General features: G+C 37.2%; 1 protein-coding gene across 1 annotated transcript in view; it reads left to right on the top strand.

The window, feature by feature from the left end:
• Positions 1 to 5,333: 5,333 nt before the first annotated feature.
• The window catches only part of LOC113070719 (adhesion G protein-coupled receptor A2-like), a 64,159-nt gene continuing 45,939 nt past the window's right edge, over positions 5,334 to 23,553 (top strand). The window contains exon 1 of the mRNA XM_026244128.1: positions 5,334 to 6,154. Coding sequence (XP_026099913.1) covers positions 5,925 to 6,154 — 230 coding nt within the window. The 5' untranslated portion in view covers positions 5,334 to 5,924. The remainder of the gene's footprint in view (positions 6,155 to 23,553) is intronic.

Raw genomic sequence — 23,553 nt, forward strand, 5'->3', positions numbered from 1 at the left:
TAGAAATATCCTAACACAAAAATTCAAATTCAGGTTGAAGTCATTGATTATCTATGGGTGTTTCTGCAACTTCAGGCATTGCTCCTGGGGGCTGATTAAATAAAAATGAACAGAATTTAGCTTTGAACATTTTTTGTTATATGAAGATAACTGAAATGTTTTCAAAAAAACTTTTTTTCTTCATCAGTTGTTTTTTTTTTCATGAAATGGAAAATGGAAATGGAAACTTTTTTAAAAAAAAGTAAAAAATAAATAAAAAGGTAATTGCTAATTTTTAACTCACGATTTTGACGTTTATTCTTGCAATTCTGAGTTTATATTTTACTAGTCAGACTTTTTCAGAAATTGTTTTGAATTTACACCTCGCAATTCTTTTTCGATTCAATTAAAGGTAATTGCAACTTTTTAATTTTAATTTTTTAGTAGAAATTATATTTGTGAGATTTATTTTTTATAATTTGTGATTTTTTTTTATTGTATTTTTAGTAAAGAAAGACAGAAAGACAGTTCTCCTGTTTACTGATAGTGCTCAAAGCCTCTGAGGAAAGGTGATAGAGATGCTCGCCTCTGAAACATTACCAGCATTGACAGAGAGACACCACAAGGTGGCGCTGTACATAAACACAGGCCTGCTTCAGATCAAGTAGATATCCTTTAATCACAGGCCAACTATGCTTTGAAATGAACTCACAAAGTATTCTTTATATATTTGTTGGCTGTGTTTTTGTTTTTGTGCCTTTCATACATTTGGTTGTGTTTTTCAACCAGTATTAAATCTCCCTGTGGATCGGAGGCAGATAGTGACCTCATCAGAGAAATGACATCAGCAGGGGTCATTACCTTTTATCCCTGAGAGCAACGGTCTCTCTCACGCATACACACACACACATGCACGCACGCACGCACGCACACACACACACACACACACACACACACACACACACACACACAGTGTCTGGAAGTAGTCATTAATATTGCAGTAGCTATCTTTGATATTATATGATTATATCTGATTTAATGTCAGTGACATGCAGTGGAAGTGGAATATATCAAGTGTATTTCATATAATAATAATATATGCACTATAAGTTTGGGCTCAGAATTTGTTTTATGAAAATAAATTGATACTTTGAAGCTATTAAATTAATAGAAATTTTTATAAATTGTAGTAATGTTTCACGATATATCTGACTTCTTTTAAAAACATAAAACAATAATAAAAAAATTATAAAAAAAAACATTTGAATGGTTGTATGTATATGTGTTTATAATGTATGTATAAATATATATATACATATATATATATATATATATATATATATATAATATGTAAAAAGCATATGTATTAACATTTATTTATTTCTCAACTCTTTAAAAAATATCAATTGTATATACACACACTTTCATACAAAAGTAATAAATTAAAAATTCATTAAATTAATTTAAAATTGTAGTAAGTTATATTTACTTGTAATACAATTGTATCATATAAATATACAACTTATATATTATGTAATATATTTTAATTGTTAAAATAGAATTTAAATTCAAACTGTATTAAATTTCACAATATTTAAAAAAACAAAAATCATTTAAAATCTTGACCCCATTGTGTGATGATTCATGTGTGCGTATATGTATGTATATATTTATGTAATAAAACTAGCATCCTTATGTTAAAGGCCGAATAGTATTGATAATCTGTCGAGTCTGTCAATATCTGTGTTATTTCCTTCATGTGTTTGTCTATTGTATTATTTTCACTCTCACTGCAGACTGAGGCCCACTTCTCCGTTTCTATTCCTCTTCTTTATTCCACCTGGAATGGACTCCAGATGTTGGAGGAGAGGAAGATACTGCTTGCTCGGTGATATGAGCTAGAAAAGAAAAGCAATGGAGGACCAGGAGGGAGTAAGAGAAAGTGCGCGCGAGAATGTTGGAAGGACATAAAAGTTTGTCTGGATGCCATTAAGTACAATTTGATGTAATGTGCAGTTTGGGACGTGACGTTTTAAATGGAAACTGCGTAGCAGATGAGGAGGGTTTGGGGGTCTTGGAGGTGGGGAGGGAACGTGCTCGAAACGTTATTTAAAGTGCAAAGTAAACACACCTCGGTTAGTGGCGCCGCGGTCCACGTTTTCCCGTTTCCGGAAGCCATCGGAATCGTCTTTCCCGCAGGCCCTCATTCCGCAGCGCGGTATCGAGTACAGCAATAACAAATGTGGGTTTGCACGATTTTAGCCAGAACACAGTGCCCCTTTGTGCGAGCGGGCAGCGCTCACACGTCTGAACCTGTGGCACAGGACACGAACGTCAACCTCAATTGAAAACCTCTATCCATTTACTCCACAGTATTTTCAAACCGTGGCCTCGGTCTGTTTTTTAAGCCCAAGCTACGGTTTCCTATTTCTCTGCTTCTTATATATCAAAAGGGGTCGGTTTTAAAATTAAAAGTTGCCGTTTTATAATAAAACAACACTGGATTTTAGCTCCGTTGGAAGCAAAAATGGACTTACAGTATGAGTATCAAAGCCCCGAGGAAATGAAGTCTCGTGTGTGTTGGGAATTTTACAGCATGGCCCATAAACATCCCGGCGGTCCATATCTGGTTCCCCTTTCCTCTTTTCCTGAGCTCTTTTTAAAACATTTGAACATTTATGCTGATGGGAGCATTTTTCCCTAGCTTAAAAATGCCCGATAAGAAGCTTTTAGTAGCAGATGAACAGACACAGATTGTTTGTATAATAATGACATACAGAATTTGCTAAGAAATCTGGGCTCTTCAGAATAAGCCCGAATCCTTTTGATTCTGTCTGTGGTTTTCTTTTGGTTCGTCTGAAGGTTAACCTCAGCCAGTCTGTGTATACTTCACAACACATGGCCATCATTCACACATTTTGTCTTAGTGGGATGCGAGCGTTGAAATATAATTGGCTGCCGCTCACTTTTTGGCTCAGTTTTGGAGTCCACAGTTTGTTAAGCAGAACTTTACTGGAGCATTTAAACCTATTTTTATCAATTCATAGTCTAGCAGCAGTGTAAACAGTAATAAGTAAGGGAGGATATAGTTTTGAAAGCTATTCCAAATGGGGAACATTAATTTTTGTGCTTGGGTGTGCATTCAATATGCTATAACATGTTTATAATACTGTAATAACACAGTAATTGGTAATATGTAAGGCTCTGCTATGGGTGTGTGGTTCAATATTCTATTACATGTTTATAATACTGTAATAACACAGTAATCAGTGATATGTAATGCTCTGCTATGGGTGTGTGGTTCAATATGCTATTACATGTTTATAATACTGTAATAACACAGTGATTGGTAATATGTAAGGCTCTGCTATGGGTGTGTGGTTCAATATGCTATTACATGTTTATAATACTGTAATAACACAGTAATTGGTAATAAGTAAGGATCTGCTATGTGGGTTTCATTTCCTCAGTCATGCATTTATAAGGTGTTGATACAGCTGTAAGTATAAGTCATACTGGTTTCTTTGGGGAAATACTACAACAAGTTGTATTTGTACCACGAGAAACAATCTAAGCGGCATCTGTATATCTATAATTCTTGATCTGTTTCCTGGATTTATTAAATTTCTCCTCTTTGGTTCTTAGACCCCATGCGCTCTGTACACATCTCAGCCAAAGTCTGATTCAGGCTCCTATGGTCCAGTCGCACGCAAAGATCCAAGGAGGCACTGACAGCCGTGATGACTGATCATCTGGGTCATAGAGCCTGATATGTATGCAGCGTTAATCACACGACTGTGGTCAAGTCTAAAAGGACATCTGTTTGTATTATAAAGAGAGATAGAGAGACAGAGGAAAAGAGTTTTAATAGTTATTAAAGACAAATGACAAATGCTGCTGTTCTTGAGGAATTCTTAAGCTAGACATTCCTAGATATTGGTCATATAGTTAAAACCTTTTCAAAGATGCTCTAGTTTTACATTAATTGTTCATTTTCATGTATGATCTACACCACTGCTATTGAAAGTGTGCAAAAAAGAAAAAACACATTTACAGAATGACCTTTTTCACCTAAAATAACTGATAAATGCAATAATAATGCGAATAAATACTTCTAATCTAGCTGTCTAAACCTGGCTTTGTATATTACAAATATAATTGGCTCTTTGACAAATTGCTTTCATTCCTCTTGTGTAAGTTGCTTTGGATAAAACATCCACTAAATGCATTAAAGCTGCGGTAGGGAACTTTTGACGCTCTGGCGGTTAATAAACAGAACTGCTTGCGTCTTGCGGAAGAACATCGTAGCCGGAGCTACTTCTCTCTGTTTATGTCTATGAAAAATCACAAAGTTACTGGGTTACTCCGCCGCGGTACCCCCGAAGCAATCTAAAATAGTCCGAATATAAACACTTATTATAGGTGTACCCTAGTGATTCAGGACAAGCCAAAAACACGGTTTGGAAAATGGATTCATGGTGTACTCGCTTATTATATACATTTTTCTACATGTTGAACACAAACAAAGTTACGGACCGCAGCTCTGATTGGTTATTTTTTACCGGGAGCGATGGAGTTTCTGCAAATGGCAATAGGAGCACTGGGAGGAGCCAGAGGAGCTTGATTTTTTCACAGATTATCTGTCTCATATTCTACTGTCAGGACATAATGACAGGTTTAATAAATATGTAAAAAATATATTTTTTACAAAAGTTCCCTACAGCACCTTTAATATAAATGTGTGTGTGTGTATATATAAAATAAATAAAATTCAATTGCAGTTTAAAAAAAAATTACATTGTTATTTATACTATACTATTATATTATATTATATTATATTATATTATATTATATTATATTATATTATATTATATTATATTATATTATATTATATTATATTATATTATATTATATTATATTATTTATTATGAGCCTATGCACTGAAATAACTTGTTGAAGATTTCTGTTTTCTTTCCTTTATTTAGATTTTTTAAGCCTATGCAGTTTTATTTATTTATTTATTATTACTATTATTATATTTGTTTATTTTGGTATCTTTTATAAGTAACATCTTAGCACCAATGATAGACTTGGGATGAGAAAGAATAGATCAAACACACACACACATACATATACATGTATCTATGTGTGTGTGTGTGTGATCTATTTAAAATTCTCTTGCTCATTATACTTTACTACTATAATAATAATTTTGACCAGCATAACCTGGAGACTGTCATAATGTTAGTATTACCATAAATAGATTGATATTGGTGAGTGGTGACTGTAAAGTGGCTGCACTAGGACCGCGCGTCCCCGGGAGAGGAATGTGCGCGCTGAAGCTGGAGCTGAATGTGAGTGTGACAGGATGGCAAAGGAAAAGCGCCAGAGTCCTGGAATTAAGATCGGGACCGTTACTTAAGTCAGACTGCGACTGACAGCACACGGACCCCGGAGAGCCTCATGTTCGCTGATGCGCGACCGGAACTTTATGACAAATCACACTGAATTTCGAGAAATACTCCTGGGAAAAGTATGGACAACAGTTGCTTTGAGGAATTGTAATTGCGGTGCCCCGAAAGCACACGAGTAACAACTTAACTTTCCTTTAGAAAGGCGACAAAGTGCCATTTCGTTTGCGCTCGTCACATGCGTAATTTTTTTATTTGGGACATGGAGGAAAGAAAATTCATGATGGAAAAATTATGACATGATGGATGTATTTTACTGCATCAGTGACAGGAGTGCTGTCATGTTTTAACAGGAGTGAGAGTGTTCAAACCTTTCTAACGAGGTGATATATCTGTTCATACTCGGAAAGGAGTAACTGGTCTTCATTACTGTCTTTCTCATCACTGATACTTTAAGTTATTTTCAGCTAGATAAAACCGTGCCCTGATGTCATGGGCTGACCTGGGAGCGCGCAGTTGATAGTGAGGGGGACAATGTCGGGACCCTGCGTCCGCATCCCGTTTTGGGTTCGTGTGTTTCTCCTGCTGCTGCTTCACAGAGTCTCTGCAGGCTGTCCGGAGCTTCTTTCCAGCGGCTGCAGCTGCGCAGAGGACCGCGGTAAAGCGCACGCTGCGCCCGGCGCGCGCAGGAAAGTCAGCTGCGTTGGGAAAGAGCTGACCGAGACGCCCGAAGTCAGTCTGCTTCCCAACAGAATCGTCTCTCTGTGAGTATTTCGTTCATTTCCACTCTTTAGCAACACTTTATTAATGTTATAGCCTGCATGTTTCATGAAACAACAAATTAGCTACTTAATCACAATGATATTACCGAGTCAATATAATTACATAAAGATCGTGTTTGTGTTACATTTGTGACCCAAATCTTCATGACATGGTTTGTGCAGCACCTGGGTTTATAGAAGGATATGTGTCTTTGTTTGAGAATAAAATCTTATAACTAAACTTATGAATAAAATTCTCCAAAGAAAGAAGTTTCAAGTAACTCTTTTGGAGATGCAGGACTTAAGCAAATGAGATTGCATGAATGATTGATATCGCAATGTTGTACAATAACATGCATGACTGATATGGCGTTTATCAGACAGTGTATGCATGTACCATAAGACCAGCAGGTGTGACAGCAACAGTGGGCATAATGATTTAAACTGATATTAATAGACTGATAAAGACAAAGTTCAGACACTTTTCGATTGCAAGATCTTATTGGACAGCAGCTTTGAGCAGCTGTCAAAATGTAACTCTATATGGGTTAAAGTCCAGGGTTAACTGTAACCATTTCTCTTTGCATCTCATTGATTATTACGAATATATGCACCATCTTTTGGTATAAATAACATTTACAGTAAAATCTATATTCTTATACAGTATACACATCTCTCTGCTGCTGTAATGCATTCATGTTGCACTGATTCTTTTAAATCTCAATAATAATATTTGTTTAAAGTGTGTATTTCATAACTAGTTTTACAGTTGGCCAACCTCACAGCCATAATACAATATTTTATGGTAGCTACAGTATGTGCTGTTACAACATTTGACTAACATCAAAAGATAAAGTATAGAATGAAGTAAAGATAAAGGTGGAATTCAAAACTTTAGACATAAATATTTGACATTTAATGTCCAAATCATTTATTGATTTTTTGGTTTTGAATAAGTGGAGCTATCACACTCTTCCGAGACACATTGTTTACATGCTGTACTCGCAGCTCATTGCTCCTTTACCTGTGTTTTCCTTCAGCAAAAGATAAGAGATGATGTGAGAATTATGAGCAGGCTGAAGCACTGAAGACTTGTCTTGTATTGATGTATTGTCAAAACCCTGTCATTTTACACATGCCTTTCATTTAAAAGAAAGGAGGTGTGCTTCACAAACGCATCCCTCCCACCCCGTACACGCACACCCTCAAGCTTTCAGCTGACTTGGCCATGCTAAAGGAGAATAAAAAGAAACACATTTCACCCCCCCACCCTTGCACTTTAATGGCCGTCTGTCTCCTTCCTTTCCGAGTGCTGTAATATCCCAGTCTGTTCATAATGGACCATATTCGTGTTGTCTGTGCAGGAAGGAAGCTAAACCCACTCCAAAGTGTGGCTTTATCTAGTTATGACCTATTGTGTTATTACCTGTTAGTCTTGATGACTATTATAGTACTTGAGAGCAGGTCTGTGGGTGTTTGGGCGCCTGTACGAAATACTTGTCGGACAAAGTATGCACTTAATCCCGTTGTGAGACAAGAGAGATCAGTCTAGAGCTACATGTATTTGTTTTGGTGAGGAGAGCGCTATTTTTCGTCTGTTTCTTGACATGGACGCCCATGCAGCCGTCCAACGTCTCTGGTAGTATCCGCCTGAAAATTGGTGCGGAAAAGCAAGAATTAAACACTCGCCGCTTCAGAACTCTTACGTTCCCGTGATGCCCTTTAGCTCCCCTTCCCAGCGGGAGCAGAATACGCCTACACATGGCTGTTGTAAAAACATAAACACTAAAAGCGTTCGAAATGCTACGAACAAGCCCAGGAGAGGAGTAAGCAGCCAGGGGATTGGTCCCCTCGGAGGAGGAGGCCCAGGGTAGACTCCATTGAAAGAGACTAGTGGTTCTGCTTAATAACCGCTCACATCTGCTCAACACATTGCCTCTGCGAAACCAGAGGAAATGGACTGAAAACAGATAGGAAGGGGGCAAAAGTAGATTGGGTTGCAGGCGACAGAGGCGGTTGGAGACAAGCTCACATGAGCTTTTGCACCTCTTAACATCGTTTATTTGTTTTCCGAATATGTGGAAAGCCCACCGTGTGGCACTTTTATGAGGCTTTGTGTGTTAGAAGTAAAGTATTCATAGTCTCCTGCCCCCTGAAGGGAAAACGAGCAACGGATAATGAAAATGCTGCACTCAGCACTAGTTTAGTTGGGTGTTTTTCAAGGTAGTTTCTCGGGATTGTATGTTTGGCATAGTGCCAAAGCCACTATGAGGAAATTAAATTTACTCGGTGGCCATCTTGGCAACTTTTATTGCTCCTATCTGCTTGAATGGGAAAGTGCTTGATAAGATTTCATATTTCCAATCAGAGAGGTTTGTCTGTTGAGTTAACCTAGGACCCCAAAGCAATTCCATTGGCCGATCTGTTAATGTGGACTTTATTTAGTGCCTTATAGGCCTCATTTACACTGAAGTTCTTAATGTCCAATTCTGTTGACTATATCAAATTTTTGGACGACCAGCTTGCATCTTCTGTTAAATGTGACTAATAGTCAATATCTATGCAATTACACTTACACTTTACATTTGGAGAAAAAGCTAAAGGTAGATGTACTGACCCGGCTAAGCGTCCACCTGAGCTGACACCATTCGCCATTGTCAATGACATTCAACTTTACCAAAGGAGTATCTGATCTGTCCACTTACATCGCAGAAGCAAAAGCTTGTATCCAATCAGATTTATTTTCACATAGGAATGATGCCTGAAACCAATCTGTGAATATCAGAATCCATGTTGTTTTTTCCTGTTTACATGTTTGTGGATCATATCTGATCTGTGCCACATGGGAGGGAAAAAAATCGGAATTGGGTCACTTGAACCAATGTAGCCATAGAGTGCTGCAGGGATGTTGTATTTTTGTAGGCCAAAACCCAAGAAAGAAGCTAGCATTTTAGCACTCTTTTAAAAGGATTCAATGGTTTGCCTGATTTTTTTTATGACACCAGCATATTAAGCAGTATGATTTATCCCATTCATTTCTCTATGAGGTGTCTTCTTCTTTCACCTTATACAGTCTCTGCCAGAACTGTGCCAGGCAGAGAAGGCTAATTATGGAGAGTGCAATCAGTATTTTGGTATGATAACTTATATCATAAAAATCATTCATGTTTCAGAGGAATTAGACACTGAGAAAATCCCTGTTACAATCGTTTTCGCTCTAACTGTACATAAGTGATAGTGTTTTCTTTGATATGACCAACCCTAGCTAAACAGACAGCCTCAAGAGGTCAGAATGGGATTTCTGGGGTCAGTCATTTTGGTAAAGGTTATCTCTTGGACCAGCTGCAGGCCTGCAACACAACATCTGGCATTCCTCAGCTGATTAAGTTAGATAAGCAGATGGCACCCCTTCATCTGATTGGTGGAGAGGGAAAATGTGGGGAGTGACTTCAGTAATTACCCCAAATTGTATTCTCCTTCTTCATTGTTCATCCATAGAACGTAACATGAATGAATCAATGAATAGTAGCAGTGCACATCACACACTTAAGTCCAAATCATGCTTTAGTAATCGTTTAAATGTTTGGGATCAGTAATAATCATAATGTTTTTTAAAGAAGTGTCACTCATCAAGGCTGCATTTATTTGATCAGAACAGTAATATTGTGAAATATTAACAGATATTTTATTGACAGTCTTAATTAGAGAGAGCACAGCGCATCGAGGAGGTATTGGAACATAACATGAGCTAGATTTAAACATTAAGCCCCAGAGCGTAATGTGTCGAGCACGTGTGCTAACCGCTAGGCCACAGCTCCGACTGATTCTTCTCTTTCTTTACTCCCCACGCTTCGCCTCTGCCCTTCTTTCAAATATATTTCAAAGTGTAAATCACCCGAAGTGCTCGGTTAGGAGCAGGAGAGATGCGGTTTGTTCAGCGAGAGCATTTCATTGGCTGTTCGTCAAGCAGCGCAGCAGAGGATTTGTGGCTACACCTCTGTATTAGAGTTTAACTGCTTTGACCTCTGCGGGTAACTGATCGCTCTTTGTGAGTGTGTGCGCTTGTGTTGTTTGATGCCGTTCCACACCTCAGCCTTCTCCAGGTTTCCATTACATCCCAAATTACTCATAAATCCTCTTTGCATTAGCATATAACATTGGCGTACACAAGTCATTTGGTGCTACTTTGTGGTATAAAACCCAATATATTTACCATAAACGGCTATTTTTCCACTCTCTCCCCCTCTCTGTGCGAACGCGCCCTCTCTTTCCTCTCACTCTCTTTCTCCACCCCTCTATCATGAGTTCATCCATACACAGTGAGTCTAAACCTAAATATTTAGCTGTCCTGGTAGGAAACTGCCATGCCTAAACTCTTTCCAGATGTGGGGGAGAGCAGTGCGCTGTTTCGAGCTAATTATGTGCGGCTGCACAGTGACTGAGTTGATAGAGGGGGAGGGAGACCGAGAGAGAGAGAGAGAGAGAGAGAGAGAGAGAGAGAGAGAGAGAAGTGGAAAGTGTGAAATAGAGGTAGAGATCAAGGAAAGGAAAGAAGACGAGAAAATGAGGCGAAGGAAAGTCATTTAGTTGAATGTTTGTTTATCTGTTGAGCGAGAATGAGATGGGAATGAGTGAGAGAGTGTAATAAGAGCCGAGAGTCTCAGTATTGCTTCATGATTGTGCATACATGAGTGTGTACAAATGTGCGTGTTTATATACACTAACAAAAGTTTGGAGTAATTAAGAGGTTTTTTATTTTTTATATTCTTGAAAGATCCTCACAAATGCCAATTTATTTGATCAAAAATACAGTAAAATGCTTATATTGTGAATTTATTACAATTTAGAAGAACTGTAATAATATAATAACTGTAATATTGTAATAAAGTGTAAAATGTCATTTATTGCTGTTATATTCATCAGCCATTACTCCATTCTTCAGTGTCAAATTATCCTTCAGATTAAAAATTATTATTGTTGCTTAGTAATTAATAATGGTCTTTGTTGTCAGTAGTTTTTGTTGTCCTATTTTTGTGGAAACTGTAACATAGACATAGTTTCCACAGAAGCCACACCACAACTGTTTTAAAGATTGATAATAATAGCAAATGTTTCATGAGCAGCAAATCATCATGTCAGAATTATGTATGATAGCTAATGTGTGTAGTTTTTCTGGTTTAGAACAAACACTATTTGTAATGTCAACCTTTTTTTTTTTTTTTTTTTTAAATGTGCATTATAAGTTTTTGAGATTCTGCAACATGAAATCAAAACTGACATAAAACATTTAATCATTATTTTTTTCAATTTTTTTTTTTTTTTGTGAATCAGTCAGGGGTGCTTGTTATTCCACAGTGTGTTTGGATTCACAAAATACAATAAATATGTAAATAGTATATAAATAGTCCCAGCTTTAGACATAACGCCCATGGACCGCCCACACTCTCTTCACTAAACATCTGGATGCATATTGCACACTAAACCGAAAGCACTTTTGCAAAGTCAGAAGTCCAAATCCCATTGGGTGACTTCTACTGGTTATCCAGGAGCCATGTGTGTGACTGTCTTCAACAGTCCATCAGGAAAAAAATAGCATTTTACATGAGCAATTAATTACATGCTAGATTTCAAAACTTGCACATGTGACACTCATTGCTTCCTTTGCAAACTATCTGAAATCCAGTGTTAACATGCTCATATGAAACTGGTTAGAATGCATAATAGAATGTTATTCAAGACTTTTCTTTGAGGGAATTATTTGAGTGCAAAAGAGACATTTTTGCATGATTACCTAAGATATGTGAAAAAAAGAATAATTTTCCAAGCTGGGCTGTCCCTTTGCCAACATATAAAAATATTCCAGTGTAGGGTTGGGTATTGTTTGGGTTTTTTATGATACTGGTGCCAAATAGATACTTAAAAAAAAAATACTGGGGCCTGAACCGATTCCTAAAAAATAAATAAATAAATAAATAAATGAAACGATGGTGGAAAGAATGACATTCTAATTATTTTTTTTTTTAAATGTGATTTTTAAAACAATATAACAATTTTTTTATAAATAAATAAATCCTGAATACCGAAATAAAACATGGATTACCATATGTCTACTTCAAATTTTGAGAGAAATATTATTTTCCTATTTTTTTTAACGCCCCAAAATGATGGGCTGGCTATTATTATATGTTTTTTTTTTAAACCCAACACATTTAATGTCTGTTTCATTCATAATGATGATGTTCCAAGAAATCCCTAATATGGACAAAACATCCACAACATAGTTGTTGTGCCATTATTTACTTTAAATGTCCTGCTAAAGTTTATGTAAATAAAATAATTTAACTAAGTGAGACCTTTATGCTTATAACAGTCTAATAAATCTATGATCAACTTTTCTATTGCTAATCGTGATATTGGGGGAGGGACATCCTCATTCGACAGTGTATTTGGTTGCACAAAATTGAATACACACCCCTGCGAACAAGATGAGTCATAAATATTTTTAGCGTGTTTTCCTAGAAAAAAAAAGGTCTGCAAGCTTTAAACATTCACTACTGAAAGATAATTTTGTCTTTTATAATTCATAGTATAATGAGTGTTTGTTTCACAGACCAGAGTTGGTTCAATGATCAAGGTTATTATTTTTCAGTAACAATGGGTGTACAGTACAGTAAGTGTTATTGCCACAGTGGTATTTTGCTGGCGGTTCGGTGTGCTCGTTTCTTTAAATTTAGCTGACGCTAATCTCTCCCACATGGCCAAAGAGCACACATTGTTGCTCTCCGTCTTTAACCGTAAAACTGTGATAATGTTTGGACAGTTATGCGCCATATAGCACTTTCTTGACTCAGTGTTGGTCCACTGACTCAACAGTCGTAAAATCAATGTTTGTTCAATGTCGTATCAGCATTCTCTTGCTCATATGTGAGCGCTAGCGTGCATGTGTGTTTTCAATGGCAGTAAGAATGTGGGTGTGAGCTGAATTGGCTGTTGTGTGTGAGTGAGTGTTTATAAAGCTGTTTTGGGATGCCAATGATTCCAACTACACTGGTGACCTTGAGCCGCAGCCCCCTCAGACAGCTGCATCGAGTTAATGTTCATCTGTCCGTCTGTGTCCCACTATGTCTATTTTTCCAGACTGACATGATGAACTTTGGAAAACGGGAACTTTATTGTGTTGTGCAATCATAACTCAGCATCTGTATGGATGTATGCTAGCGGGTCTCCTTGAGGTCAGAGAGTGACGAGAGGGGAGTGTGTTTTGAGAAACCTTCCTGACAGACATCCGGGGAATTGTGTGGAGGGGCGTCCTCGTAGCGCCGGCATTCAAGGAGGGTTTATTTTTGTGGGAAACGGCGAGGAGAGTAGAGGAGGGGAAGGGAGGGGAAGACTGCACGTGTTCAGAGAAGGGGCGGTGGTCCGCAATAAATCAAAAAAGCAAACAAAGACCCAGACACTGGATATCGTGAGCCTATCCCATCACACCTGCCCCTGCCACACACGCTTTGACCTCTGACCTCTATGCCGAGTCTAGGTAGAAATCGGCGCTGTTTCTGAGGAAAATCTTTCTCTGTGGAATCATTAAGCAGTTATGTGTGCTGTTTATTTGTGTGACCGCTTCGGATGGGAATCTGCGGATGAAAAATCCCCCAGCAGTGTCGTGTTCGGCTGAGAGCGAGCGAGCGAGAGAGAGATACTCCTCCCGGTGCACAGTGGGAATCTCTGTTTGGATAGTTTTTCCTTTCACTCTACTTGACTTAACTGACTCCAAGAATTGTTGAACTCTCGCTCTATCTCTCTTCCTCCTTCCCAGTCCACAGACTTTCATTCTGATCTCATTTCTTTTTTAAATTTGTGCATATCTCTGTCTCCAGCTGTCTCATCATAGTACTAATGGTGGTTTGTATTTCACGGATGTGTGTTATTGTATTGGTGTTGTGATTATGATTTTGACTCATCTCACTAACTCAAATCTTTTGAGTCCATTCACCAAAAAGATTTATTCACTGATTCGTTCAGTGGCCCTTTCAGCAGGTTACGTTGTTTTGCCAGAAGAAGTAACAAATGCGTTTTGAGTCAATCATTGAATCATTCACTTAGCTGAAAACTCAACCGTTTTATTTTATGCATTTTGTGAAATAGGCAGTACTATTGTCAATTTCAAATGTATGTGTTGGCTAGTGCCATAGTCTGTAGTGCAAGGAAGCAGTCTGTTTTCATGCATCAAATAGAAAAGTGAACATTTGAGAACAATTTGTTCACTTTAGTGATTCATTCCAAAATACTGATTTGTTCACCAACAGAAACACCACTATTACTGTGCACGGTATATTATAAGTGTGAATAGTATAATTCAGCAACAGTGACTCTAAAATGATACCATGATTCTTAAAACGCAATGGTTTTATTGTGTGATGCTTCAAATCCGTTTTACTGTTATTATAATTTTTAGGGGTGTCCCCGACTAAGGATTTTCATAGTTGAATCGTAATTTTCGAATGTTGCTGATATTCGACTGATAGTCGAATCATATGTTTGGGGGCGGGGCAAAATACATTGAGTCAAGTCAGACATCCGACAGTCATAATTACTGATGTTAGCACAAAAAGGGAAAATTTGTAATGAAAACGGGGTAAATAATGTTTTTATGTTTTGATTAAAGATAGTTAACACTAAACATCAGCGTTTTATTATAATGGTGTTCTCGTTATAATGGTATGAGTGTGACAGTCCATTCATAGTTATTAATATTCTGCTTTGTTGTTTGTCCTGCTCATGCTGCGCTGTGAAGAGATATCACTGTTGTACTAAAATGAAGTGCTTGACTCAAAACCAAATACATCTTATATCAGGTAAATAATATATTGACTATATATGTATACACCGGCTGAAATGTTTTGAAATCACTTGTACCCTACCTGATCGAAAAATTCTGCCTGTGTGAGTTTGAGTCTTGATAAAGTTTAAAATCCCTGCCACCAAGATGCTCCTCTGTCGGTCACGGATTATGGAAAGTGAAACATAAATCTATAGGGGTGGTTGGATTTATTCACGCACTTTAAATTATTTATTTGAAGCTTCTTTCTTTTCAGTTTCTTATTCACAGCTTTTTCATAATAGGCTGCATGTTAACTTATTGGGAGAAAACCACAAGTTCTATGTGAAATCAGACATTTGAGCGCTCACATATAGTCAGAATGGCAAAATCATAACAGCCCGCGAATATTCGACTGTGAGATTTGTAGTCGAATCAGGCTCCTCAAATCGAAGCATCGAATCGTCGACTATTTGGGGTCACCCCTAATCATTTTTATTTAATTTTAGACACAATATTCTAACTAGGCAATCCATTCGATTAGACACACTAAATATGAAACTTATGTGACATGACACACAAGATTTCATTTTTGATGTAGTAATGAGGGTCTTTATTTAAGACTACTACATCAGAGTGTCCTATTGCATTTCTGGCTGTCGATAGGTGCTGTTGAGTTAAACCCAGATCATATTTAACCCAGAATATTTCTTTAGCACACCCTATAACATTGTTTATTCACTCTTATGGACAAAAACACACCACAGAGCAGCAATTGTTGGTTGTCCTCCACTTGACCAGTGGCCTGTACATAATCATAAGCAAAAGTCCAGGTCCTTTGTGTTTACAACGAGCTCGTCCTGCATCCAAACCAACATGGTCTTGTTATCTGGGTCAAACCATGAACGCACACTAACACACAAACTTGTTCCCAGGAGTACAGCACATTTTCATCTGTGATATGACTGTGATGGTGGCCTTGCGTGTTTAACATTGTTTAGAAATAATTGCACATTCCAAAGACAGCAATTAACATTCACTGTACTTCTGAAGTAGCTATAGTAGCATTTCTAGTAGCCTCTCGTTAAACCGCTCCACGCACATTGCTTTATTTTTAAATGCACGCTGTCTTTTTATGGTTACATATGGTGATATCTTGTACCCTGCAGTGGCTTGTATGAGCTGTTTATGCACACATGTATTTTCTGTTAAAGAGAGAGTGTGTGTTTGTGTATACGAGAAGGGCGTTCATGGCCACAGCTCCCAAAAATAGTGCATCATCTTCTGCTCCATAATTAGAGAGTGTTTATAAAACCTAGATTTTAATTTTAGGCTGTGGAAAAGCCGAACATATGCACACAAACGCACACACTCACACATACATGCACCCGCTTACTCTCTCTCTCAAACACACACACACACATGCACACACACACACACACACACACATGTGTCTCAAACACAGTCTGTAATTTTGAAATAAGCAGGAGCTTGTGGACCACTGGGTTTTCTGGCCTTCAAGGGTCACTTTTAACACACACACACTCTCACATACACATCTTCGTTCAGTCTGCGATTCCCAGAAGCTTTGAAAGTGAAGTGTTTTCCATGCTTTGATTGTGAGATCTTTCATTTTGAGTGGAGTGGCACATATTGGGCAATATTCAGTATTGTTAATTCAATAATGTATGGGATTTTTTTTATGTTGCATAATTAATATTTATGAGCAAAGCTGTTATGTTTTATATTGTGTCGCCATTATTTGTATGCCCCTGGCTGGATCTACATCATCTGATGTGCTGTTTGTGTAGAGATGAGAACAGTACATGCTTTATGTGTCCGTATCTGAGAAGGATTTCTGATCGTCTTATGATTCTTCAGAACTCAGTCAGCAAACAGTTGCTGTACAATTACATGCGTCCTGTTAACAGCTGACAGACTTAAAGATGGATGGGGTGGACTTGGCCAAATCTGTGTCTTTCTCTCTCTTTGTTTCTTTCTGTCTCTGTTCCTGCAGGCTGCCTGCACAAAGACATGCATTCACATCTCAAGATGCATTTAAGCACTAAGTGCTCATTGTGCTCAAGGCTTTCGGACAAACTATGTGTGTGTGTGTGTGAGACAACACTAAGATGCAAACAGTGATTTAACAGACTGTAATCAAATATTTAAGCCTGTCAGTCAATTCAAATATCAATGTGTAATAATAATACTGAAGCAAGAATAACACTGTATGTGGAAATGTAAAAGACAAAGGTAGAGCTGAGATCTTTATTTACCTCTCTTACAAAGGTTATGCATTTCTCAAAACAAATCTTCCATTCTCATGACCATGTCTTTGTTTGGCTCGTTGGTGATATTCAATACTTGTGACTTACTCACAAGGCTCAGTGGTAGAGCATTGCAAAAGGTTGTGGGTTCAATTCCCAGGGGAACACATGTTAGGTAAAAAAAATCAATAAATAAATGTTCGTCGTAATGCACTGTAAGTCGCTTTGGATAAAAGTTTCTACTACATGCATACATTTAAATGTACTGCAAAACAGATATCACTGAAATAGGTCCCTGGTCTTATAATATATAGTGTGTATTAATGTTTTCATAAAAATAACAACAGCATGTTGTGTCAACTAGATATTTTTATTTTATTTAATGACGTGAAATTGTAGCAAAAGTGACAGTGACCTAGCAAAACTTAGGCCTAACACTTAATAAAGGACAACTGACACTGAAAACAAATAAAGAAACAGAAAATAGTATAATGAAGACCAAGTTTCAGTGAAATGCAGTATTTTCACAATCCTCTATGATGCCTGTAAGTCCATCATTATGTGTATTCTGGTGTGATTGTAGAGGCAGTTTCTCTCTGCAGATGACGAGGTTGTAGGATCTGACGTCATCTGAAAAACACAATTGAGTTTAGAGTTACAGTGTGCCTCCTTCCATGTGTTTATGTAAAAACAATTATGTTTATGAAGGCCAAAAGTAACAATATGCTCCATGAATTCAAAATATTTGTTACTTACTTTAGTGGAGATGGGGAAAGAAGTATCCTTAAAAATGGACATAATATGAGCCCTTCACAATGTTAAAAGAAAAAAAAATATACAAAGCCAGGGGATAGCTTTAATATTTTGTGTGACCAAGTATGTTTATGCATAAAACCAAGTAATAATTACATTACATTACATGTCATCATTTAGCAGACACTTTAATCCAAAGCAATTTACAAATGAGAGTAATAGAAGCAATCAACATGACAAAAGACCAACAATACATAAGTGTTGTGACCAGCCCTGGTTAGTCTAACGCAGTACACATACTGTAGCAAGTTTTTATCTATTAATAATTGTAATTTTATATAATAATTTTAATAATAAATAAACAGAATAAAAATTGATAGAAAAGAAATAGAATAAATAGAACATGTGTTAGAGGGTAATTTATTTATAATAAAGAAAACCCAAGTAGATAGAATAGAAATAGAATAGAGAGTTCTACTGTTAAATTTAATAAAAAATTCTAACAATATGTATTATAAATTCAATATCTCCATTACTTATTTAGTGGAGAAGAGGAGAGAAGTATCCTCAGCTGAACAGAGCTGAACAAAAAACTAAAAAGAGAAAAGAACATGTTTGTTCCGAAGCCAGTTACAATTTTAAAGTAAAATTTGTATTTAAATGAAAGAATGAAATCATTTACCTGTTCAGAGTGTGTTGACAGTCTGTGCAGCTGGATCAGTGACTACGTTTACAAGCTGTTAAAATTCGGGTTATGGTCGGGTTAAGGTCACTATTTGGGTTTCTGAAACATTCGGGATAACACGTTTACATGCGTGAGCAGAGAGAGTTACTCCTGTATACATGGAATGTGTAATCAGTCGCCAATATCCCGATGTAAACAGCGACGCACTGTAAGCGTCAGGAGCGTAAGACGCAATATGCGTCATTTCTAATTGTTTTTCCTGTATCCAAAGACTCAAAAGAGCAAGATTCCTTGCGAATAGAACATGCGCAAAACACACATTTTGATGGGGATATGCCGAAACGCGTTTACAAGACCAAATATTCGGGTTAGAAAAGGGGTACCCCAGGTATACGGCATATCCGGGTTTTTGCCGATGTTTACATGGCCGTGCGCGACCGGGTTTTGAACGGGTTATTGGTTGCATGTAAACGTAGTCATTGAGCTCCAGAAAATCACTAATGAGAAGCTTTGACAGTAACTTACAGATATATAAAAACAAAAAGGGTGTGAATAAAGAATCCTAAACTCTGACACAAAGAACCATTTCAGCATCAAAGGGTTCTTCAGGATTATATGGTTCTAAATAGAACCGTTACTAAATGTAACGAACCTTTAAAGGACCATTGATGATTCAGCATGTGATGCAATATTAAGTTGATTCATTACCCATTTTGATTTTGTCTTTTGTGTACTTCTGACATAAATTAAGATGCTCTTGCTGAAGCATTTCTGCTGCAAAAGATTAATTAATGATGTAGGTTGTGTATCAAAGTTGTGCTTTTAGTGGATGCTAGATACGATTTTCCTAATCTAGGTATTATTGTAAATTGTTCACTGTTTACATTGAATTGAGCAGCTACACACTCATGCACACAGACACGTATATTTGACCTTCCATACTGAGGGTAGATACAAGGTACTCGACACACATCTCTACTTTTCTTGAGTGGCTTTTTGCTGCAAAGTGCTCGTCCAGACAGCCAGCCTCCAGCAGCACTCGAGCCCCAGCGCAGCGGAGGGGATCTGGGCTGGACGCTGGAGTAGATGGGGGTCGGCTGGAGCTTCGGAGGCAGCAGCCGTAGTGCTTGAAGAACTCCAGAGAGAGAATAGCTGCCCTTTAACAAAGAGCAGAGCGGCCGGCTTCTGTTCAATCACACACAAACGCACAGTGTCACGCTGACAAACACTTTACAAACACGCAAGAACCAGGGAGAGTTAAAGACGTGTGTGAATAAGCAGACACAAACACACCCAAAACACATGAATCGAAACAAATTTATACACACAAAGAGGCATGTATGCATACACACTGATAAATGCGTCTACACGCACACACACACACACACACTTTCTCTCTTGGCTGGTCCTGCTGTTAGGGCTTTGTAATTGGGCTCTCAGGCTTCATTAGTTGCAAAGCTGAAGGGACCTTTTCCTCCCTCTCCCTCCCTCCCTCTCTCTCTATCTCTCTCTCTCTCTCTCTCTCTGTCTGTCTGTTTTTCATGTATGGATTTTCTCTGTTCTGGCTGGTTCCCCTCTTTCTCTTTTCTCATCACTTGTTTTTTAAGAATCTGTCTGAATTCTCCAACAAAACAGAAGTTCATGTCTTTGATAAATTCCTCATTTTATATTTCTCAGGTTGCTCTTTCATAACCTTTGGCATCTTATCTGTATATACTGTATATATATGTATATATATTAATTTTGAGCCTGCTCTTTTCAGTTAATCAGTTAAACTGGGTTCGCAATTCAGTGTGACAATTTTGTTCACCAATTAGGGTTATTATATTGTTAACTAAAACTAGAAAAAATTATAACATGTTAATAAACAAAATTAGAAGTGTTGCTTAGACAACTAAATGTAATGTTTAATTTACAGTAATGAAATTATAATAATGTCTTAAGCTGAAATACAAATAAATGAAATTTTAATAGTAATATTAAAATACTAAAGCTAATAAACTGTCAAAGCACATAATGTAGCTAAATACTAAAAATTTAACTGGATTTAAAATGAAAACTAAAAATATAGAAATAAAAGCTAATTCAAAGTCTAAATAAACCTGTGATATAATATAAATATGATAAAAATAATACTTTGTGAGTCAACACCAGCTGACTGACTTGTTGAAAAGAGAACAGTCTCGTTCAGGAACAGAGAGCTCCTCTTCTAGAGTTTGTTCTGACACCTACAGTGTGCACAGATAGTAATAGCATTAAAGTGGAAGAAGTTACTTTATTTGCTAACAGATAATGAGAAAATCAGAGCAAGTAACAGAGCAAAAACAGGATCTTTGTTTTTTTTAAATCCTTGCTAGCTTTAAGAAGCCACATTGTTCACTTTTGTAACATAGTAATGTTGTTTGTTCATCACCGTTTTCCCTCCTTTCTCCTGACCCTTAGAATTAAACTGGCTGTTTTTTGCTGCTGTACCTTTAAGACGTCCTCAGGAGGAGGCTGCAAAGATTCAGATTATGAAACATAGTTCACAACTGCAGTTATTATAAAAGAACCTGTGACCACATATGAGAATCATTTATTAAGGTTATTAACAATAAATGTAGCTTTTTACTGACTTATTGTGATTTATCGCATTGCTGTTTTCTTTTTAAAGCCACAAGAATTTACAGAATTTACACTTTACAGTGATTTTATCACAATTAAGGAGATTTTAGCCACTCTTACACATTTAATAATTAATGTCATAGAGAATATTTTCTGTTTAACAGTTTGGAGTTCTAAAAGGTACTGTTGACAGAGTTGCTATATGATGTTCGAAGGCTTTAACAGTTGCTTAAAAAGCCTGTGTTGATCCGAGAGCATTACAGCAGGAGGACATGAGCGAGACAGAAGGTTCAGTGAGGTTAAGGGTATTTCAACATGCCACATTTGCTAGACAGAGTACTTTCTTTTTCTGATAACCTCCACTTCAGCGTGGGGCCTGTGATAGGACACACACACACACACACACACACACACACACACACACACACATTGTGTAGTGCAGAGACTAGTGGCCCCACTTGAGCTTAGAAACCCTCAGTCAGACAAGAGAGATGCAGGTTCTCTATCATCCTCCTCAACTCTCACTCCCTGTACACACTCATCTGTCTGCACCGTTTCATCACTCCTCCCCTCCTCAGCCCTCCTCTCCCCTTCCTTCTGATGAAGCATAATCTTTTAACATTTGCACATTTATTCTAATGTACACAGCATGGTTTTGAAGATCAGTATTATCTCTCATCGTTGTCATCATATGGCAAAAGAAAATAATCAACGCTATACTACATCACAAAGATTATTTGGCAAAAGTAGTATCTAAAAACAAAGTAACGGACAACAATATACATTTCCAGATGGAAGCAATGTCTCTCTTGAGCTCATTTGGGTTCCTTAACGCAAATGTGAAGTGAATGTAATGTAATTAATATTAAAGAAGTAAAGGCTTGTTCACACTAACACAAATTCAGTCTGAATTTTGCATGCAATTATGTTTGTTAAGATCAATGCATAACAATAAATAATAGCGATTAAAAGTTCTTTATATGACATCAAATACAAAAGTGCAATGACGAGAGAGCCAGTTCTGGATTCTTCCTCTGCTAGTCACTGATGCTTAGCATAATAGAATGTTTATGAGCCACAGATTCATAATTTTATGTAACAGCAGCATCTCTGCGCATGTGACCAAAGGCGCAGATCTTATTGGCTGGCCGGTTTTCTTCACAGTGCTGTGGAAAAGACATTAGAACAGCTCTCTGGGAAAAAACAAAAAACAGATGCATTAACAGCCATTCATTCAAATTAAAACAGAATTTTGACTCTGAATATTCATCTTGGTGTGAACTGACTAGGGATAGTTCAGCCCCCCCCCCCCCCCCCCCAAAAAAAAATTAATTAAATAAAAAATAAAATATTATGTCATCACTTTCTCAGCCTCAGGTTTTTCCAAACCAGTATGAGTTTCTTTCTTCTGTTGAACACAAAATAATGTATTTTGAAGAACGTGTGTAACCAAATAGTTTAGGGAATCCATTGACTTTCACACTTTGCAACTGTTTAGTTATGCCCACATTATTTAAAGTAAAGCTTTAATGCTTAACAGAAGAAAGAAACTCTTACATGTTTGGAACAAATTGAGGATCAGTAAATGATGACAAATTTGTCATTTTTCTATCCATTTAATAGTCAGTTCCACATGCCTTTAAACTGAAAACCATATTAACATGTAAACACTGAAACTGAAACATGAATACATATTGGACTAAATCCACAAAAGTACATAGTTTGCACAATAATTGATGTTGTAATTAGCTTTATACAATATATGTAAACAGGATATGTTTATTACACTTGTTCTATGATCTTAAGATAGTAGAACAGTAGTGTCAAATGAAACATGGCGTCTCCTCTTAGGCCTAGCAGTAGTTAGTAATGTGCTGTAGGCGTCCTGGGCAAAGTGGAGGTCTTTAATGGGAGCTTGTTGGCATTTAAATCCCACTGTGTGACTCCTATCCAGACTGTGGTTGTTCTGTTTGGCTCCAGAAGGAGAGAAAATAAACTCATATTATGAGACGGTCTCAGAATGACGCTGAATTACAGTTCAAATTCAACGCAAGAGAGCTTTCAACTAAAAAAGGTATGTTGAATTTTGGGTTGGCTGCTAATGCCTTTAATAGTTCTCTGTTGATGAACAATCTTGGTTAATTTAGTTGGTCTCTTAGTGACTCTTCGTAAGGAAGAAATAGATGAGAGTCTGGGTTCTTGAGAAAAAGAAGTGCATTTAATTGTGGGGAGTATGCACTTGTAGTGTACTTCAAATCTTATAAACAGCCTATAT

This window comes from Carassius auratus, unplaced genomic scaffold (genome assembly GCF_003368295.1).
Source record: "Carassius auratus strain Wakin unplaced genomic scaffold, ASM336829v1 scaf_tig00005214, whole genome shotgun sequence".
Taxonomy (NCBI): Eukaryota; Metazoa; Chordata; class Actinopteri; order Cypriniformes; family Cyprinidae; genus Carassius; species Carassius auratus.